This window comes from Myotis myotis, unplaced genomic scaffold, assembly GCF_014108235.1.
Source record: "Myotis myotis isolate mMyoMyo1 unplaced genomic scaffold, mMyoMyo1.p scaffold_m19_p_10, whole genome shotgun sequence".
NCBI lineage: Eukaryota > Metazoa > Chordata > Mammalia > Chiroptera > Vespertilionidae > Myotis > Myotis myotis.
In genome coordinates this window covers 46,574,438-46,595,177 of record NW_023416314.1, presented here as the reverse complement: position 1 = coordinate 46,595,177, position 20,740 = coordinate 46,574,438, and the positions used below count along the sequence as shown (strand labels likewise).

The 20,740-nt window shown below is 40.0% G+C and overlaps 1 protein-coding gene across 4 annotated transcripts in view; it reads right to left on the bottom strand.

The window, feature by feature from the left end:
* The window catches only part of ZNF143 (zinc finger protein 143), a 32,992-nt gene extending 15,009 nt beyond the window's left edge, over positions 1 to 17,983 (bottom strand). The window contains exons 1-10 of one of the 4 annotated variants that reach the window (XM_036325338.1): positions 17,598 to 17,983; positions 11,385 to 11,503; positions 10,968 to 11,060; positions 9,751 to 9,834; positions 9,091 to 9,174; positions 7,051 to 7,247; positions 6,431 to 6,505; positions 5,041 to 5,160; positions 3,509 to 3,584; positions 2,300 to 2,425 (exon numbers count right to left, since the gene is read on the bottom strand). In XM_036325338.1, coding sequence (XP_036181231.1) covers positions 2,300 to 2,425; positions 3,509 to 3,584; positions 5,041 to 5,160; positions 6,431 to 6,505; positions 7,051 to 7,247; positions 9,091 to 9,174; positions 9,751 to 9,834; positions 10,968 to 11,060; positions 11,385 to 11,496 — 967 coding nt within the window. In that variant the 5' untranslated portion in view covers positions 11,497 to 11,503; positions 17,598 to 17,983. Of the gene's footprint in view, positions 1 to 2,299; positions 2,426 to 3,508; positions 3,585 to 5,040; positions 5,161 to 6,430; positions 6,506 to 7,050; positions 7,248 to 9,090; positions 9,175 to 9,750; positions 9,835 to 10,967; positions 11,061 to 11,384; positions 11,504 to 14,268; positions 14,749 to 17,597 lie in introns of those variants that run through there. The other 3 variants (XM_036325340.1, XM_036325339.1, XM_036325341.1) reach the window with 3 other exon arrangements.
* Between the last annotated feature and the right edge of the window lie 2,757 nt (positions 17,984 to 20,740).

Sequence of the window (20,740 nt, the reverse complement as noted above, 5' to 3'; positions counted from 1 at the left end):
TATAAATTCAAAGTAAACATCATTACATAAAAGGGTACGGTCTTTTTTTTTTTTTTAGTTTTATTCATTTCAAACGGGTCGGATCCGGCCCGCGGGCCGTAGTTTGCCCACGGCTGGACTCTAGCACATAAGATGCCTCAAAAATCCTTGCTGAATATTTTATTGTTCTCATTCGAATCTTATGAAAAAGTCTACTTTAAAAGTCTACTTTGCCAGCTATAATCCTTTTTTCATATAGGCTTTATACAACATCAAAACGCAAAGGGCCTTTAAACCGTCAATCAGAAAACAGCCTTTGCTTTTGATTCCCATGTGACCTTTTCTTAAATGAGCTCAAATAAAGCAAACAACTTCTGGGATTAAAAAGAAAATCTCTCTCTCTCTAAATGTGTGTGTGTGTGTGTGTGTGTGTGTGTGTGTGTAGAGATGAACGAAGGGTTTGACTCCCAGCCAAGGGCATGTACCTCATTTGCAGGTTCGGATCCCTGGCCTCTCTGGGCAAGTGCCAGAGGCAACCAATCCATGTGTCTCTTCCAGGTGGATATTTCACTCTCTCTCCCCCTCTCCTCCCTCCCTTCCACTCTCTTCAAAAATCAATGGGAGCCGTGACTGGCTTGGCTCAGTGGATAGAGCATCGGTCTGCGGACTGGAGGGTCCCAGGTTCGATTCCAGTCAAGGGCATGTACATGGGTTGCGGGCACATCCCCAGTGGGAGGTGTGCAGGAGGCAGCTGACCAATGTTTCTCTCTCATCGATGTTCCTAACTCTCTATCCCTCTCCCTTCCTCTCTGTAAAAAATCAATAAAGTATATTTTTAAAAAAAATCAATGGGAAAAAAATATCCTCTGGTGAGGATTAAAAAATAATAATAAATTAATTAAAAACAAAAAGGAGCAGGAGCCTCGGCCGAGTTGCTCAGTTGGTTGAGCGTCATCCCGTGCACCAAAAGGTCATTGGTTTGATTCCTGGTCAGGCTACATGCCAGGGTTTCAGGCTTGATCCCCAGTGTGGGGCATGCAGGAGGCAGCCAATCAATGTTTCTCTCTCTCTCTTTCTCCCTTTCCCTCCCTCTCCCTAAAATCCATAAAAACATAAAAAATATTTAAAATAAAATAATAAAAAGGAGCAGGAATCCTTGATCCTTTCTTTAATGAGGTTCTGTTCAGTACATTAACCTAAGGCGAATAAAGAGTTTATCTTGGTTAAATCTCTTCTCCTCTCTGGATCAAAAAATGACCACTAATGTTTTCCCAGCTCAAATGTTTTAACTCTGTAGCACCTTTCTTTGTTTTCCCACTGAAATCACTTGTTTATAATAGAAGTCTCTGAAACCCCCTACTCAATCTAACATTTTACCAATGAAAATACTCATAATTTAAAAACCACATGAATATGTGGTGTGCGAAATGAATACTATCAAAGGAATCACAATTCTGATGTTTAGACCAAATATTAATAGAACTAGTTTAATGGTTTTATGTAACTTTATATGAAAAGTTGGCAGCATATAGCAAATCCAAATAGAATTTGCAGGAGCTCGGAAACACTTGCTTTTGGTACAATGGATAAAAGTAAGTGCATGAATGAACTAGAAGCACAGACCTACAGCTTTGTTCCTGAACATTATAAAGCAAAGCCAATTTTAAATCATATTTGAACTAAAAGTTAAATTTTAATGACTGGAAGAATCCTCCAGAAAAATCTGATAAACTATTTCAGAATGCTTAGAGGTATTTGGGGACAAACTTACACTATATTTAGAACATCTGAAGTAAATCTCAAACGAAATTCTTATGCTATGTCACTTAGTCAACAGCTTATAATAGAATCTCTTATCAACAGTTTCTAAAATTCTTCCAGCTCTAATCCAAAGCAAATAATTACCTTTATAACACCAATTCTACACACAAGGAAGAGAGCAGAAGAGAGGGAAGATAAGGGCAAAATGCTGTTTTAAAAAAAGAGAAGAAAATTTTAAGGGGAGGAGAGATGATCACAAGGAAACTGCAAGCCTTTCTTTCTGTGAGGCTGTTAGGGGCTCGAACACTTTTTTTTAGCAGTAGCTTGATGCATGAGAAGCAATACTAAGTTGAGAAACCACTGGGTGCCTTAGGTTCTGGTCTCAGTTGGTCTACGAAGTATGTGTGTAATCCTAGGTAAATAAGCCTGTTACTTAGACAATCCCTTTTAGATACTGAGAGTTGGTGGTCTAGGGCAGCAGTCGAGAACCTTTCGGACCTCATGGACCACCGGTTGGCGACTGCTGGCCTAGACAGATTTGTTCACACCAGTACTGTACCTGTATGAGTTCTGATATGTTTCTGTAGATCTCCTGAAGTTTTAAAGGATTTAGTACAGTTATCTTCTGAACACCGATATGGCTTTTCTCCTGTATGAGTTCTGACATGACTTTTTAATCCATAACCTTTAAAAAAAATGTAAAAGAAATTTAATTACACAAGACCCCTCTAACCATGCCTGTTGAAATTAAACTATTGAAAAATATAGTAAACACCAAGGCTATAATACTAGGCAAGCACAACAAAATAACTATTGAAAATGTACAAGAGGCCTGGCCAGCATGGCTCAGTGGTTGAGCGTGGACCTATGAACCAGGAGGTGACGGTTCGATTCCCAGTCGGCACATGCCCGGTTTGCGGGCTCAGTCCCCACTGTGGGGGCATGCAGGAGCTAGCTGATCAATGATTCTCTTTCCTTTTTTTTTAAAAATATATTTTATTGATTTTTTACAGAGAGAAAGGGAGAGAGATAGAGAGTCAGAAACATCGATGAGAGAGAAACATCGATCAGCTGCCTCCTGTACATCTCCCACTGGGGATGTGCCCGCAACCCAGGTACATGCCCTTGACCGGAATCGAACCTGGGACCTTTCAGTCTGCAGGCCGACGCTCTATCCACTGAACCAAACCGGTTTCAGCCAATGATTCTCTTTCATCATTGATGTTTCTCTCTCTCCCTCTCCCTTCCTCTCTGAAATAAAAAATAAAATAAAATGTACAAGAATATGACAGCTCAGGACTGTCATGCTGGAAATTCAATTGTTTCATCTCTGTCTAGAAGAGGATGTGTCTTTTTAAAAAGTGTTCCCGTCTTATTAGATGCTCATAACTCATAACCCAAAAACCTGAAGTGGACTCAAGACATGGAATGAGGTACTCCTCCTGGCCCTGCTGGATCTGTCCCAGTTCCCCAGGGTTCCCCCTAAGGTCTGTCCTAATGTTAAATTCTGTGCCAGCTTTTATTTTTCCTGCTAAAATAAAGCAGGGTGTGGAGTGAAACACCAAACAAAGTAGGCAGAAATAAAATAGGCCTGAGGAGAAAAATGGGAAGAGAGAGAGAATAGAGCAAGTAGGATAAGAGGTAGCTAAGGTACAGACTGAAAAACTGGTCATTGTGTGCTTGCTAATTCAGACAAAAGCAAGGGGTCAGTTACTGCCTCAGGCCTGCCTCTGCTTGACTCCTAAGTGAAGCAAATTCATGTTTTTACCTGTTGCAAACGCTTTCCCACAGCCAGGATGCTCACACTGATAAGGCCGGTCTCCCGTGTGTGACCTTTCATGAACCTGTCATTAAAACACAAAATGATTCTATTTCCTTTAGGCATTTCTCAGGTAGATGGTGTCAACACAGACCTATTTTTTTTTTCACTGCTGAATTATTTTGTTATTTGTATGTTACTTTGGAAAAACCATATGCACACAAAAAGGTAACTTTTCTCAAAAACTACAGTCCAGGAATTCTCAGTATAGACCAAAATATTCTGTTAAGAAGTACTCATTTTAAATAAGAAACAGGAAGAGTGGAGGTGTGAATTTTTCTAGAGTGCTCAAAGGTGTGTGTATGGAACATTGCATGGTGAGAGCCAGGAGCAGAGTGTAGGGAGAGGCTACCCAATGGAAGGTTAAGATACAGAGGCTGCTGCTTGCCTCCATCTGAGGCAAGGCTTCACCACTGACTAGCAGTGTGGCCACGACACTTGCCTGCTGTAGCCTTAAATGCTCTCTGTAAAGTGGGGACATAAACAGTATTGCCACAGGGTGCTGCTGTGACAAATGAATGATCATGACAGTGGCCAACATTTATTGAACTTCTACCACATGCCAGGCCATTCTTTTTGATACTTTACATGTATAGTTTTATTTAATTCTCATAACTACTCTATGGGAATATATTTTATCATCCAATTTTATAGATAAGGAAAATAAGGTACTAAGCGGGTAGGTAACATGTTAAGGTTACACACTGCTAAGTAGTGACGATGGGCTCTGAGGTTGCTACTTCACACATACTAAATGCACACTTCCTGCCACACTGTAAATTATTCAGTTATTGTGATCTATTATTTTTGAGTCATGGTATATCGTGTTTAGCTGCAATGAAAGTACTTGGCCTGTATATTTGGACGACAGGACAAACTAACACCAACTTTTGCTAGATTTCAGCAAATCACTGTTAACAAAGTGATTATACACACTACTGATATAACTTTATAAATTTCACATTTGACAAAAATGTATTCAAATATATAGAGTACTTACCATGTGCCAGTATGTAGACAGAGATGAAGTAAACATAGTCCAAGCCCTCAAAAAGTTGACATTTTCTAAAATCTGCATAGGCTTTTGTGTGTCTTTGATTGAGTGTGAGTGTGAATGTGTGTCTATAGTCCAGTGATGGCGAACCTATGACACGCGTGTCAGAAGTGACACGTGAACTCATTTTTTTGGTTGATTTTTCTTTGTTAAATGGCATTTAAATATATAAAATAAATATCAAAAATACAAATCTTCGTTTTACTATGGTTGCAAATACCAAAAAATTTCTATATGTGACACGGCACCAGAGTTAAGTTAGGGTTTTTCAAAATGCTGACACGCCGAGCTCAAAAGGTTTGCCATCACTGGTCCATACCTTGATAAATGAAGGAAAAGAAGGCATTTGAATGCTACAAATTTATCATGTTGGCATTTAATGTCCTAGGTATTCTCATAACTAGACCCAGCATTTCTTCATATATACCTTAAGATGATGAGCTGTTGTATATAATTTTCCACATCCATCATATTCACATCGAAACGCCTTCTCTCCACTCTGTTGAGATTTAGCAGTCACTCTTGCTGCATGTCCTTGTAAGACAATCTAGATGAAACAAAAAGTATTACTTAAATTGTTTACACAGAGATAAAATAGATGAAATTACTGTTATCATTCTATGAAGATTTTATCATGCTGAGCCAGTTAGGCTAATTCCATTCCATGGCTGAAGTCAGTGACTCTGGAAGAAGTCGAAAGGAGATCCATGAGGAGGAGTGGCTAGAGCTCACAGATCTTCAGTAGTCCCCCCTTATCCACAGGGATACAAGACTCTCAGTGGAGACTTGAAACCACAGATTGGATGGGACCCTATATGCACTATGTTTTCTTCTATATCTACATACTTGTAATAAAGTTTAATTTATAAAATAGGCACAGTAAGAGATGAACAATAATAATTAATATAACATGTATAATATACTGTAATAAAGTTATGTGAATGCGGTCTCTCTAAATATCTTATTGTGCTGTAATCATTCTTCTTACGATGATGTTATGAGATGATAAAGTACCTTATTAAGTTGAGAACTTTCAACTTTCACTTAAAGGAAGCACTTTATGGCTTTTCTTTGTCATATCTAAATTGCCAGTATCACTGCTTTTGTGCTTTGGGGCCATTATTAAGTAAAATATTATTAAGTGCTTGAAAATATGATTAAGTGCATGAACAAAAGTACTCTAATACAATGACAGTCTGTTTGATAATGGAGACAGCTACTAAGTGACTAACAGGCAGGTAAGGTATACACAGTGAGGATACACCGGACTGAAAAATAATTCACATCCTACGCAGGGAAGTGTGAGATTTCATCATGCTACTCAGAATGACACACATTTAAAACTTATGACTGTTCAAGTTTTCCATTTAATATTTCTAAACTGCAGTTGCTTGTGGGTAACTGAAACCGCTAGTAAGGGGGGGAATGCTGTGTTGCCACTCTAGAAAAACACCCCCAAGTATCATCTCCATTGTATGCATGTATTCCTTAACATACTCAAGGGATATATCTGTATCTATATTTATATATATTTTAGGGGGGGGGGGAAGAGAGAGAAATATCGATGTGATGTGAGAGAGACACATACATCAATTGGTTGCCTCCTGCACACACCCCACCCAAGCCAGGGATCAAACCTGCAACTGAGGTACATACCCTTGACCAGGAATCTAACCCACAATCCTTTAGTCCACTGGCCAACACTCTAACCACTGAGAAAACTGGCCAGGGCAAGTTCCCTATTTTTGCTTTCATACATAAAAGGGCACAATAATGCTGAGAATGAAATTCTTATATAAAAAAGTAGCTTTACATACCTGCATTTTTTTCTCTTGCTCATTTTCTCCAATCATTCCAGTACCTGTTATACTTTCACTTCCATCAATGGATACCTATAGGAATAAAATAAAGCTTTAAACAGTTTTACATTTTGATAATTATTTAGACAGGGTGATAAGTTCATGAAGGTTCATTATTGCTTATTTCTGTGTGTGAAAATTTTCACAATAAAAACTGGGAAAGTAACCTTTTAAACTATATGAAAAATATATATTCAATACAGGGAAAAAAACCCAGCCGTTTTGATATAAAACTTGAGACGTTCCTTCACCTTTTCCAAAGTTCTAATTTCTACTTCTTAATTCATAAGTTTTACTTACACTTTATTATTTCTCTTATGGCACTCACTCATCCTCGAATATAACTTCTATTCGTTACCTGTCACCCACTTATTTTCTATAAGCTCTTATCCCGTCCCTTATTTTTCTTCCAATATTTCTTTCTACACACTTCTGTTAAGATGCTGATCTTCTCCTTGATGCTGTCTGATTCTGACTCTGAATTGTCAGTTTCTTATCGGATACAGTATACTTTTTTGTTTTCTTTTCTTTTAATGAAAAATAAAGAAGGTTGCTCTTGATACTGTAAAATGATGTACCTTTGCTGCATACTGTTCCAAAGCACTGATGGTTTCAGGATCAATTGTGGCATCCCCAGTATGCAGACCTGCCACGGTACCATCAGCCTGAATTGCTAGGATGGTATCAGACTGTGGGACTTGCACTGCATGGTGGATGTAAGCCGTTGTGCCATCTTCCAGCTGAACTGCCTGTAATGCGCTCTGGTCATAACTATCTGAGGGAATGGAAGAGAATGGCATTAAATTAAAGGTAGTCTGATGAACAGTTACATATTTAAAAGAAGAAGGGGCCAAAACGGTTTGGCTCAGTGGATGGAGCGTCGGCCTGCGGACTGAAGGGTCCCGGGTTTGATTCCGGTCAAGGGCGTGTGCCTGGGTTGCGGGCACATCCCCAGTGGGAAATGTGCAGGAGACAGCTGATCGATGTTTCTCTCTCATCGATGTTTCTGGCTCTCTATCTCTCTCCCTTCCTCTCTGTAAAAAATCAATAAAAATATATTAAAAAATAAATAAATAAATAAAAGAAGAAGGGAATGAAGTTTTACTGAGTAGTTACACTGAACTCTGACTCATGTGCTTTACATGTGCTATTTCAGTCAATCCTCACGATTCTGTGAGGCAGGTATATTTACCACCCCCACTGTACAAATGGGAAGTTGAGGTTTTGGGAAGTAAAGTCACTTTCCGTAGGAACCAGGAAATAAATAAAATTAATTAATAGCCAAAATCAGTATGTCAAAAAACAAGGATCTGGATTCATGTCAATGTGACTCCAAAGGCCATGGTTCCCCCCGCCCCCCCCCCCTTAAAGAACCATACAAAGCTGTATACAGCATTATGAAATAGTAAATCTGTCCAACTAGAAATGAACCCATGATTAACTCCCACTGCTAAAGAAAAAAAATATTTTTGGTTAAGTAATTTGTTCAAAGTCACACAGCTAAAGAATAGCTGACCAGGATTTGAACCCAGATATCTTGCTGCAGAGCTGTGCTCATTATACCTATGAATTCTACCTCAAAGCCCTGGTCCTCACCACATGAAGTTAATAAACGTTAGTATTTTGCTCTATTTGTTTCAGATATTTTAATTTAGTTTTAACACAATAGGCAAAGAAGTTCTATTTAAGAGAGAAAAAAGTCAACAATTTAACTTTAAAATATTTTATATATATACTAGAGGCCCAGTGCATGACATACATGCACTGGGGGGAGGGGGGTGTCCCTTAGCCCGACTTGTGCCCTCTCACAGTCCAGGACTTCTCGGGGGATGTCCACTTGCCAGCTGGCAATCAGACATCCCTGAGGGGTCCTAGTGCTGCTGTGGAGGCGGGAGAGGCTACCACCACTGCCACTGCACTCGCCAGCCGTGAACCCAGCTTGTGGCTGAGCAGTGCTCCCCCTGTGGGAGCAAACTGACCACCAGGAGGCAGCTCCTGCATTGAGCGTCTGCCCCCTAGTGGTCAGTGCATGTTATAGTGATTGGTGGTTCAGCCATTAGGTTGATTTGCATATTACCCTTTTATTATATAGGATTTTTAATCTTCAAAAATATCAAAAGATATTTTTTCCATTGCTTTTTAGAGAGAGTGGGAGGAGTGGAGGCGGAAGGGGAAAGGGGGGGGGGGGAGAGAGAGAAACATCCATGTGAAAGAATCACATCAATTGGTTGCCTCCCGCACACAACCCGACCAGGGAGGGGATCAAACCTGCAACTGAGGTATGTGCCCTTGACTGGGAATCGAACCCATGACCCTTCAGTGCTTGGGCCAATGCTCTAACCACTGAGAAAGACCAGTCAGGGCTAATTTCATATTTTAAAAGTAGCCTCTATTTGAAGTCCTTCAGGGAACAGGGGTTTGCTATTCTGAATTGTTATAAGATAGCTCAAATTATCAGAAATTTTTCCTTACATTGTGCCAAAATCTGCCATCTTGTATTTAAGAACAAGTATAATTCTTCTTTTACATAACACCACTTCAGTAACTAAAGGCAGGTCTTATTTTTCCCACGTCCCCATTTCTTCCTTACTTTATTCACACATCCAAAACTATTTTACCTTTGGAGGTATGGTGAATAAAGGCTGTAGTTCCATCTTCTAACTGCACGGCTTGACCATCCTCTAGACGTAAACTGTCCCCTGCTCGAGAACAATGCTTACATTTAGATCCCATGTTTTCTGATCATTCAACAACAGAGTAAAATAAGTAAAATAAATCATTGAACACATTATAAAAACTACCCTTGCTCTATGGGTTCTTGAACATTTAAGTAATTTCAGTAAAGCTACTCTGAATAAGTGCTTAATGGTAAAAAGCTATTAAGATAGTCCTACTTAAAAAAAAAAAAAAAAAAAAAAAGATATTCCTACTTATATTAGGAATATGTACCAGGGGATTAGAAGAGTTGAAAGAAGAAAAAGAAAAAAGGGGAAAAAATCAGAGACATGTAGGATTTAGCTAAATAGCTAAAATAATAGAAATATTAGGACTGTTGCACACTTATCTCCAGAGTGCAGTCCAGTAAGTGCTTTTCTATTATTTTGAGACAAAGTCTCAATCAAGTTAAAATGGTCTTTATAAGCTCTATGTGACATCTACTGATCTTCCCTTTCAGAGGAGGACTAGAGATCAGGACTGAGTTTAAGTAGTAAGAGGAGCTTGAGGTAGCAAATACTGCAGTATGAAAAACAGGAAGGTAAGTAGCATCAAATACTTACTACTTTTAGGTATGGGTACATGTTGAACATAGGCAGCAGAACCGTCTTCCAACTGAATGACCTGGCCATCTATGAGTTTTCCATCTGGAACAAAAAAACATTTAAGCCAACAAATTAGCACAAACAAAATTTTAAATTTTATACAATTTCAAAATGATTATCAACTATAAAAACATACACTACTTAAGATCATGTTCATCTTGATTCTTCCCTCAATGTTCTGAGGCAATTCAATAACACATCCAGTGATCCTACAGAAAGCAGAAAATCCTCCCTCAGCCATCCTTCCTCCCCTCCAATTTTCAATTAGACAAGTTCAAGAGGAAGAGTGGCTCATTATAGCAGGCTACATGAGTATAACCTCTATATGCCTTTCAGAGCCACCTAGGAACAGTACTCTGACTAGGGGGAAGCTGGAGCTGGGAAGAATAGACAATATGTCCGTGTATGTGAGGCCAGCTGTCATTCTCATCCCTGAATATATTTCTTAAAAATATTAGCTGAACCGGTTTGGCTCAGTGGATAGAGCGTCGGCCTGCGGACTCAAGGGTCCCGGGTTCGATTCCGGTCGGGGGCATGTGCCTTGGTTGCGGGCACATCCTCACTGGGGGGCGTGCAGGAGGCAACTGGTCGATGTTTCTCTCTCATCGATGTTTCTAGCTCTCTATCCCTCTCCCTTCTTCTCTGTGGAAAATCAATCAAAATAAATAAATAAATAATAATTTGAATTTAAAAAGCAAGAAAGGTCTTACTAGAATTAGGTTGGGGACACTCCTTCCTGCCTCACTAATTTTGATTCTCCACAGTATCTTCTGAATATCTCAAAGGGTGTCCCCAAATTAAAACAATATTTAAGTTAAACTGAGCTCAGTCAGTGTGGCTCAGTTGGTTGAGTGTCCTCCCATGCACAAAAGAGGTCACTGGTTCGATTTGAGGTTGGGGCATATGCTCAGGTTGCGGGCTCAGTCCCCAGTGGAGGACATGCAGGAGGTAGCCAATCAATGTTTCTCTCTAAAAATCCATAAAAACATATTTATTTTAAAAAATAAGTTAAACTGAGACTGCTGAAAATCACCATATGCAATACAGCATCTTTAGGAGGGATTAGGAAGGGGTATAGTTGCTAAGTTAAGATCATGTATAGTTGCTAAGTGCTCAACTCTGAGGTTATTATACATTGCTGGTATTAACCAATGGGTTATATATGAGGCACATACCTTTAGAATTGTGTTGTATATAAGCGGTAGAACCATCTGCAAGTGTTACTGCTTGTAAGCTTACACCTTCCATATTTTCTAAATTATCAGCATCTATCATAAAAAGAGTTATTTTCTTTAGATAACATCATATGCATATGCTATTTAAATTATTTTTTAAAAATGAAAATTAGGCAAAAGGCAGACTGATTAATTTAGACTCAAATGGGACTTTTTCTAGTACTTACAAAAACGTTTCCCTGCCCTGCCATACCCAGCATCCACATGAAGATAAAAATGCCACCCAAAGGCTTAGCTTTGGGTTGTCTTTAGATAAACAAGAAGAGGGAAGTAAACACAGTGTTGTGATTTTTAATTTTCCCTTAAGATAAATGGTATTTCCAAGCCCACACGATCCCTTCAAACAAGACTGCTCACCTGCCACAGTTACTGCCTCTGTCAGGCACAGGGTAACATGCTGAGCCTCCATTCCTCCTCCAGGAAACTCTGTCATTCCCTGAGAATCTCGATTTATTTGGGCTAACAACATTTTTTACCTTGAAGAAAAATATAGACACTTGAGAACAAAGAACAATGCATAGGAAATAAAAGCTAAAAAGAATATTTATGAATCTTAAAAAAATGCTAAGAAGTAAACAATGTTTGAAATAAGCTGAAATTTCACTGAATATGCAGGGTAAGAGTATGAACCCAAAGTCCAAGGCATGCTTTTCATAATTCACCAGTGAATTATTGAACACACTGACAAGTCTTGCCTATCAGTTATGGACCATGTCTAAAATTCCCATAATTAGAGTTCTTTGGGTTTAACATGATTGAAGATTCCCACTTATAATCCACTAGCAATCTGTTGACTCAGTCTTCAGAAATCTATCCTGAATCTGGCCACTTCTCACAATTTTCACCATTACTTCCCTGATCCAAGCCACTCCCATCCCTCACCAACATTACTGCAAAAACATCCTAACTATCTCCCTGCTCCTGCTGTGACCTCCCCACAATCTCCTCTCAATACAGCAGGCTCAAAACCTTCTGATGACTTCTCAAAGTAAAGCCAAAGTCCTTATACTAGCCTATAAGGCCAATGATCTTGCCCCTCAATTCCTGCTGCTCTTCATCTCATTCCTTCTATTTCAGCCACATTGATGTCCTTGCTTTTCCTCAAACATACTTGGTGTTCTGCTGCCTCAGGACATTTACATTTGATGTTCCTTCTGCCTCAAACATTCTTTCCAGCATTTTCATTATTATTCCCTCTTCTTCAAGTCTTTGTTCAATGCCACTCCAATGAGAGCTTCCTTGTTCATTTCATTCAAACTGCACCTCCTACCCCAACCATGACATCCCTACCCCTCTGGCCTCCTTCATATTTCTGCATAGTATTACTGACATATTACATGCACTTACTTTTTATTTTGTTTGTCTATTTCCCCCTTCACTAGGACAGATAGGGATTTTTATCTGTTTGATCACTGCTGACTTAAGTACCTAATAAATAGTTGGCACTTAGAAGATATACAATAGGTGCAGAATAAATAGATGAATGAATGGCTCTTGTACCAATCACCACCATAACCCCCTTCCTTCCTTCTATCTCTAGGTTCCTTTACCTATGTGGACTCTGAGTGGTCTCAAACAGGAGTTGGGATAATTTAGCTGCCCTGGGCCAGGGAACTGGACAAGGGTATCTCTTGAGGACCTTTACAGATCTAAAGATCTGATTTTCAACGTCAATATTTAAAAGCACAATATGGCCTGGCCGATGTAACTCAGTGGTTGAGCATTGATCTGTGAACCACGCTCTCTCCTGTTGTTTCTTCTACCTTAAGTCCTTCCTTTGTTTCACTGTCCTCAGTTTTAATAAATGTATTCTCAAAATAAAATAAAATAAACGTCTAAGTTTTTATCATAACGTAAGCATTTGTCCTTTTCTTTCATTTACAAATCTCCAAATAACTCTAATATATAGCATCAATAGGTAGCTCACATATCTGAAATAAATAAAAGTTCTCTCTTGTCTGAAAGTTGGTCAACTATTAAATTTCTCCAGAAAGGCTTTAGTATCTATAGTTTTGATCCTAATGGAAAAAAAATCTATACCAACTGAAAGATGAAGAAACAACTATTTCCTGGACACAAATTGCTGGCAAATACAAACTTCTATAAAATACACGTGTTCTTATCATTCTGCAATAACTCTTTGAAGCCCCCAAGGTACATGATCTCATTCCTAGCTCAGGTTATCTTATATACCTCAATTCCCCTTCCTCTCTCTGAACCACTATCATGTGGGGGTTTCTGACTCTTTCATATTTGGGGGGGGGGGAGGGTATGTATTAAATTTGGTTATTTTTCTCTTGCTAATCTGTATCATGTCTGTTTGATTATTCAACCAGCCCGAAGAACTTTGAGGATAGAGGAAAGTTTGTTATTTCCCCGTAACTAAGAATTCATGTGGTTTTTTTTAAAATATATAAATATCTACATTTAAAAATACAAGTGGTTACCTCCCAGAAATGGGACTAGGAGACTGAGGGTGAGTGGGGAAAGGACTCAATATTTACTGTATATCTTCTGTAAGTTAAAAAAAAAATTTTCACCATGATAATGTCTATGATCTTAAAAACTAAAAGTAGTTATTATAAACAAAAAGAAGCATTAATAGAGAAAGCAACACCTAGCTTTGCCTCAGGGATACAAAGACTAGGACATATAAGTTTGGGCATAAAAAGATAAATAAGCATTTCCTAGGGGTAGAAGAGTATAAAGGGCAGTCCAAACACAGGGAACAGCCTTTAATTGTCACTAGCCCCTCACTACCTGATCCATTCTGCCCATTAGACTATATCCTTCTAAGTATGTGCTGTGTCCTCTGAGTCTCTGGAATTTTGACTCCTAAGATTATATGTTCAATAAATATCTAATGGGTTTAACATATCTCATGTTGCAGAGTGCTTTAAAATTGTCCTCTATTAACTTGATGGGATTAAAAATTAGGTCTTTTTTTATTCCAATACTCTTTTCATTGCGTCTCACTTTTCACAATATGCCACTGTATTATGTGTATATAGCATGTATAAAGTGTCATTCATTTTAATGATTCCAATTTCTTGTGACCATTACTTCATATTTTATAAATCTCTGTGTTTATAATACTAGGCCAAATGCTTTCATTATTATTTAACTTAAAAATGTGTACAAACAGCACATTAACATACATGCTATGGCATATTAAGTACTCAAAATACCGTATCATTCTAGGAAATACAGATTGTATTTTAAAAGTTAAAGAGGTGGGTACCTGGTAGGTTGATAGACTGGGCTTTCTTCAAGTCACAGCTCTGCTGTGTAATAGCTGGACAAGTCACTCTCACCTCAGTTGACTCACTTGCAAAATAGGGATAACTCCAGTACTTGACTTAAGTTTATAGGGAAGGTAATACATTTATGTACATTTGTAAACCACTCAATAAATTATTCAATTTAGTGCCTAGTCAAAGTTAAGTGCTGAGTAAAGTGGTATTTTAAGTACAACAAACATAGTTTGGAGTTAAGTGCCCATGTCTACACATTAACGACAAATTATTTCCACAGGGTGCAGAGTTCTCACTATACCAGTTTTAAAATGGGATTAGATCCATGGAAAAGTATGGAGAAAAGTTTATTATTGTTTTCAAAATTTTCTTTTCTATGAGGGCGATTTCTCAGTCTAAATCCATCTTTAAAAACAAAATAACTTTGGTTGACAGTAAAAGAAAGTTTGTTATTTTTTAAAAATTTTATTGATTTGAGAAAGAAGAAAAGGGAGAGCGAGTGAGAGAAACACAATGACTTGTTCCATTTATTTATGCATTTGCTGGTTGATTCTTGTATGTGCCTTGATTGGGGATTGAACCCACAACCTTAACGTATGGGGAAGAAGCTCTAACCAACTGAGCTACCCAGGCAGGACCACATAAAGTTTAAAATACTGTCTCACAAATTAAGCATAAAAAGGAGCAATGACACATGCAACCCGAATCTTAAAAAGTCACTGTCCTAAAATAAAGCAAGGAGCAAAAAGACTCAGAACTAAGTGAAACCTCAGGTTAAAACAAAAAAAGCAAAAATTAGATTAAAAATGTCCAAACTGAGTAATGATGAAAACCTCAGGACTCAGAAAATTCTCCTCACATGATCATAAACTGCATGTACATTATAAATAATTATAGTAGAGGTACAGCTGAAGTAATAGTAGAGGTACAATTCCCCAAGCCAGGTAGGTCATCTTTCTATGAGGAGCACAATGAATCCTCACTTCACAGCAATATCTCCACTTGCAGCCAATGGCTACAAACATTTTGCAAATCTTGTATCTGATAAGGGACTTTTATATAAAGACCTCTTACAACTCAGTAATAGACAAGCAATCCAATTTTAAAAAAGGAGAAAGGACCAAACTCAACATTTCTCTAAAGATATACAAATGGCCGAAACCGGTTTGGCTCAGTGGATAGAGCGTCGGCCTGCGGACTGAAGGGTCCCGGGTTCAATTCCGGTCAAGGGCATGTACCTGGGTTGCGGGCACATCCCCAGTACGGGGTGTGCAGGAGGCAGCTGACCGATGTTTCTCTCTCATCAGTGTTTCTAACTCTCTATCTCTCTCCCTTCCTCTCTGTAAAAAATCAATAATAAAAAAAAAAAAGATATACAAATGGCCAATAAACACATGAAAAAAATGCTCAATACCATAAGCCATTGGGAAATGCAAATCAAAATCCCTAAGAGATACCACTTCATTCCCACTAAAATGGCTACTTATCAAAGAGACTGATAATAACAAGTACTGGCAAGGATATGAAGAAATGGGAACTCTCATACTTCGGAAAACAATTTGACAGTTTCTCAAAAGGTTAAATATACTGGTAGCTACCAACTATATGATCAAGAAATTCTACTTCTAGGTATATGTGCATATATATATATATATATATATATACACACACACACATATAATCTCCAAGAAAAATGAAAATATGTCCACACAAAAACTTGTACACAATATTCATAGCAACATTACATATAAGAGACAAATGGTGGAAACAATCTATATGGCCATCAACAGATGTTGGTAAATAGAACATGCTATGTCCATACATGAAAGAAATGAAGCATCAATAATGCTGTAACATGAAGGAAACTTGCAGATACTATTCTAAGATAAAGTCAATCAAAAAGGTTCACATCCTGAAGATTAATATGAAATGTTCAAAATAGACAAATCTGTAGATGAGTGGCTGGGGAAGGGACGGGTGGGAGGATTAAAGGGAACGGGGAGTAACTTAATGGGTAGTTTCTTTTTGGAGAGAACATGTTATAAAATTGATGGTGGTGATGGGTTGGCATAACTCTCAATACACCAAACCAACATAATTACACTTTAAATGGGTGAATTGTAAGGTATGTGAATTATATAAAGCTATTCTATAAAAATTATATTAAAAGCTATTATATAAAAAAATTATATAAAGCTATTTAAAAAAGTGGGAGAGGCTAGGTAATTTCCAACATACACCTGAATTAGTTGCAAATCTGATCATCTCATCAGGGTTTGGATGATCATCTTATCATCTAAACACTTAATGAAATACTAAGTATTGCACAGATTTTTGTCAGCTACAGCCAAACCACTTATCTTTTATTAAGATGCAGGACAAAGCTCACCACAATCTCCAACCTACAATTTTCCACCACATCCCACAATGATTATACCAGCTGATTAGACACTTCCAAAGCAAAGGCTTAAATTCATTTTAAATATATAATGGGTTTAGCAATGGTATTCTTTTCCCCTATTTTTTTTTTTTTTTTTTTTTTTTGCTTAACTTCGTTAATTCCGAGGGGGTGGGTTGGGGGAAGAACGTTTAAAATACTGTAAGAGGAGGGAATAAATTGGTTCACGTTCCACAATAACATGTTACAAAGCAACAAGGACTCATTCACTCTTTGACCAAAACCGACAAAAAGGAGGAATGGTAAAATTGACAATTTCTAATATTTGGTGCGAGGCCTCAGTGACCTAAATATCTTTTTTATTTAACTGAAGAAAAACAATGAATCTGCCCACGATCTAGGTGGGAGGAAATTCTAGGTGCGACGTTCAGGCGGGGTCCGAGCGGGCCCACGGCCGGTCCCGCCGCCGGCACCACAGCTGGGGCCCGGTGCGGCCCGCGACCCGCCGTCCCAGCTGGCGGAGCCTCGCCGCGGGAGCGCCTGGGGACCCGCTCCGCGTGGAGCTCCGGCCGAAAGGCGCCGCCAGGCTCCAGAGGTCTCCACCCTCCCGTCCCTCTCCGCGGCGGTCCCCCGAGGGGAACAGGCGGGGCGCGGCGCGCAAAGACAACGGGGGGGAGGGGTGGCGTCCTCGGCGAGAAAAGGTCCGCCACCTCAGAGTGGCGGCCGCGGGTTATTAATAAACTCCGCTTCTGCCCGGGCGCCGGTGCCGCGGCCGGCCGTGAAATCAGAAGGGCCTTCGGCAGAGGCTGAGCAGCCGGAGTCAGGCCCGGGGCCCGAGCGGGCCCGCGCCACTGCGCTAAGGGCGGCGGCCGGGCGGAGAATAATGCACACTGGGTAAAAACACATTTATATACGAACCTCCGAGAAAATTTTCCAACAATTCCTTCGTCCGACCACCATGCACCAGGACAGGAAACAGCCGCCCGGCCCCCAAACCCCGCAACACGCATACCCAGTCTGAAGCCCGCCCCCAGCTTCCATTGGGCTGACACTGCGTCACTCGTGAGGCAGCTCCTGCTTGCCATTGGCTCAAATTTAGGCGACGCGAGAGACCAGCTTATCCCCGCCCCATTTTGGTGACGTCATGCCGTCAGAGCAGTGCCGGAGTGGCTTGCCTGAAATGCGGAATCGAAGTTCCTGTGTCTGAGTGGTTAGCAGAACCGTTCATCCCAGATCGGCACCGCCTCGCTGGCAAGTGAATTATGCAGATTCCGGGGCCCCAGCGGGAGGCGCCATTTTGTAGCGAGGGAGGGAGGCTGGTCCTTGTGACTAGCCGGGAGGGAGAAGGGGTGACTGACGCCATTTTCCCCACAGGGGCTGGCGGGTGATCTGGGCTCTCCCGGTGGGCTTACTGGACCACGTTCTGGGGACGGGTTCCGCTTTGCCTAGCGATTGCCGAGCATCGCCCGGTTGGGAGGGAAGGGGTTGGGAGGGATGGGACAGGATGGGATGGATGCCTAGCAGCTCCCTGGGGGCTCTCGGTGTCAGCTGAGGCCTTTGGGCCTGGATGAGGGCTTTGCTTTCTGAGAGCTGCCGTATGCCAGTTCGCGACTGCCAACCCTCTCCGCGCCTGTCCAGTCTCCGGGGCATCGACAGTCCGGCGGGAGGGTGAGCCTCCTACCCCTGCCGAAGCGTCGGAGGAGCTTGGCAGCCGGAGATGGTTTGGGACTTCGTTGGGAGATACTGCGGATCTTTGATCGCTCCCGTGTTGTTCAGGTTCAGGATTTGAAGTCGTCCGTAATGCTCCTTTTTCACTTTATCTTTTGTATGTGTCGCGAATTAAAGGAAAGCATTGCCTCGGGTTCCCTGAACGTAGTGAGAGTGAATACATCGTGTTAGGTTTAGGCAATGATTTGTAGGTCTCCACCCCAATTTAAACTGCCCGGGTGGCTCGGTTGGAGCGTCCTGGACCCCGGTTCACCAAAAGGTTGCGGGTTTGGTTCCCGGTCAGTTCGCAAACCTAGGTTGTGGTCGAACACTGCCCGGCGCCTACCGGAGGCCACCGATCAGTTGTTTCTCTCCGTCTCCCTCCCTCTCTAAAACGTATCCTCGAGTGAGGATCTAAAAAAACAAACAAACCACCAAAAACAAAAACTATCGAAAATACTAGCCATTTTTGGAGTATGTAGGAAGTTCATTTGCTTTGGCAGCCAGGCTGAGTTAAAATGGGATGAAAGTGCAAAGACTCGAGGTTTGTTACATCGGCATTCAGGTGCAGAATTGAGTTACGAGAATGCGAAGGCCCCCGTTACCGGAGGTGCGCGTTCTGCCTGCAAAGATTGGAGAGAGCCGGATGATGTTAGACTTGGTGTCAGGCATTTCAGATGGTTATGAAGTGGCCAAAGGGGTAAATCTAAAGGAAGTTAAAAATAGCTAAGTGAGGATAATTTAAATGTCTTGATTGACAGTGGAACCTAGTTTGAGAATTTAACTGGTACCTTATTTCTTGGTGGAGCGTGGGGGGCATAATTGATGCCCAAACGCCATTCGAAGGAAAATAGGGATTTTTGAGTTTCGTTTGAATACTATTACTTAGACATTGAAAGAAGTTATTTTTTTTTTTTTTACTCCCTTATAAAAATGAAAAATGTGACAAAAATTGGACTAGGTTATTTAAACTGGAGGAATTGACTCATTTAAAACAGCTTCATACCCAATGCATAGATTCCTTTTGTCATATGGGAGTACAATATAAGAATTCAAATGAAAAACAAGGTGTACTTTTAAAAAAAGTGTTTTAATTTATATTTTCTGAGCCTTCCAGGTGTTATAACTGTATTTGGTAATCAGAAATGTTACTAAACCCTGGTGGGGGGCGGGTAGCTCAGTTGGATAGTGTTCTGATAACGCTAAGATTGGCTGTTCCATCCCCCATCAGGGCACATACAAGAAGCTACCAATGAATGCATAACTAAGTGTGGAGCAACAAATCAATGTTAAAAAAGAAATGTTATTAAAGGGATCAGAATATTTGATGCAGTTCAGCTATTTATTACCAAGTCCCATGCCTATAGACTATTCCTTAAAACACTAATAATTTTTATATTACCCTTTAATTGCAGATTGCAGTCACAGGACATTTTTTTTTTCTTTTAGTCCCCCTTTTTAAAAAATTTAAAATTACAGTTTACATTCAGTATTATTTTGTGTTAGTTTCAGGTGTACAGCATAGTGGTTAGCCAATCATACTTTACAGTGTTTCTCCTGGTATTTACATTACCCAACTGGCAGCATGCGTAGTTATTGCTATATTTATTATTGACTGTATTTGCTATGCTGTATTTGACATCCTCATGACTATTATGTAACTACCAGTTTGTACTCAATCCCTCCCACCTTTTACAGCATCCCTCAACCCCTTTCCCTTATGGCAACATGAATCTGTTCTATTTCTATGAGTCTTTTTCTTTTTTTAAAAATTGATTTCAGAGAGGAAGGGAGAGGGAGAGAGAGAGAGAGAGAAACATCAATGATGAGAGAGAATCATTGATCGGCTGCCTCCTGCATACCCCACATAGGGGATCAAGTGCACAACCCAGGTGTCCTGACCAGGAATTGAACTGTGACCTCTTGGTTCATAGACAGATGCTCAACCACTGAGCCACTGCAGCCGGGCTATGGGTCTGTTTCTTTTTTTCTTTGTTTTGTTTTTTTTATGAGTCTGTTTCTTACATGACATCTTTGTATCCCCAGAACTGAGTAGTTGTAAAAATTAAATGGTGGTGGTGGATAGGATGCTGTAATTCTAATCTGATTCAGAGAGAAATCTTAATTCTGATTTTGTCACAGGCAATGGAACTTTGTGTTAACAGTACTTACCAGTGACTATAGAGTTCAAATGTACAAAGTATTCAGGGTGATCCATAAGCTTCATATTTTCCCCAAATCACTTCCTGTCCCTTATATCTTGATTTAATGGCTTGGAAATATTTCACTTCTACCAATGTGAGTCCAGGCTCTTAAATAAAGCTGGACCATTTGGTCAATTTTCTCAGTAGGCT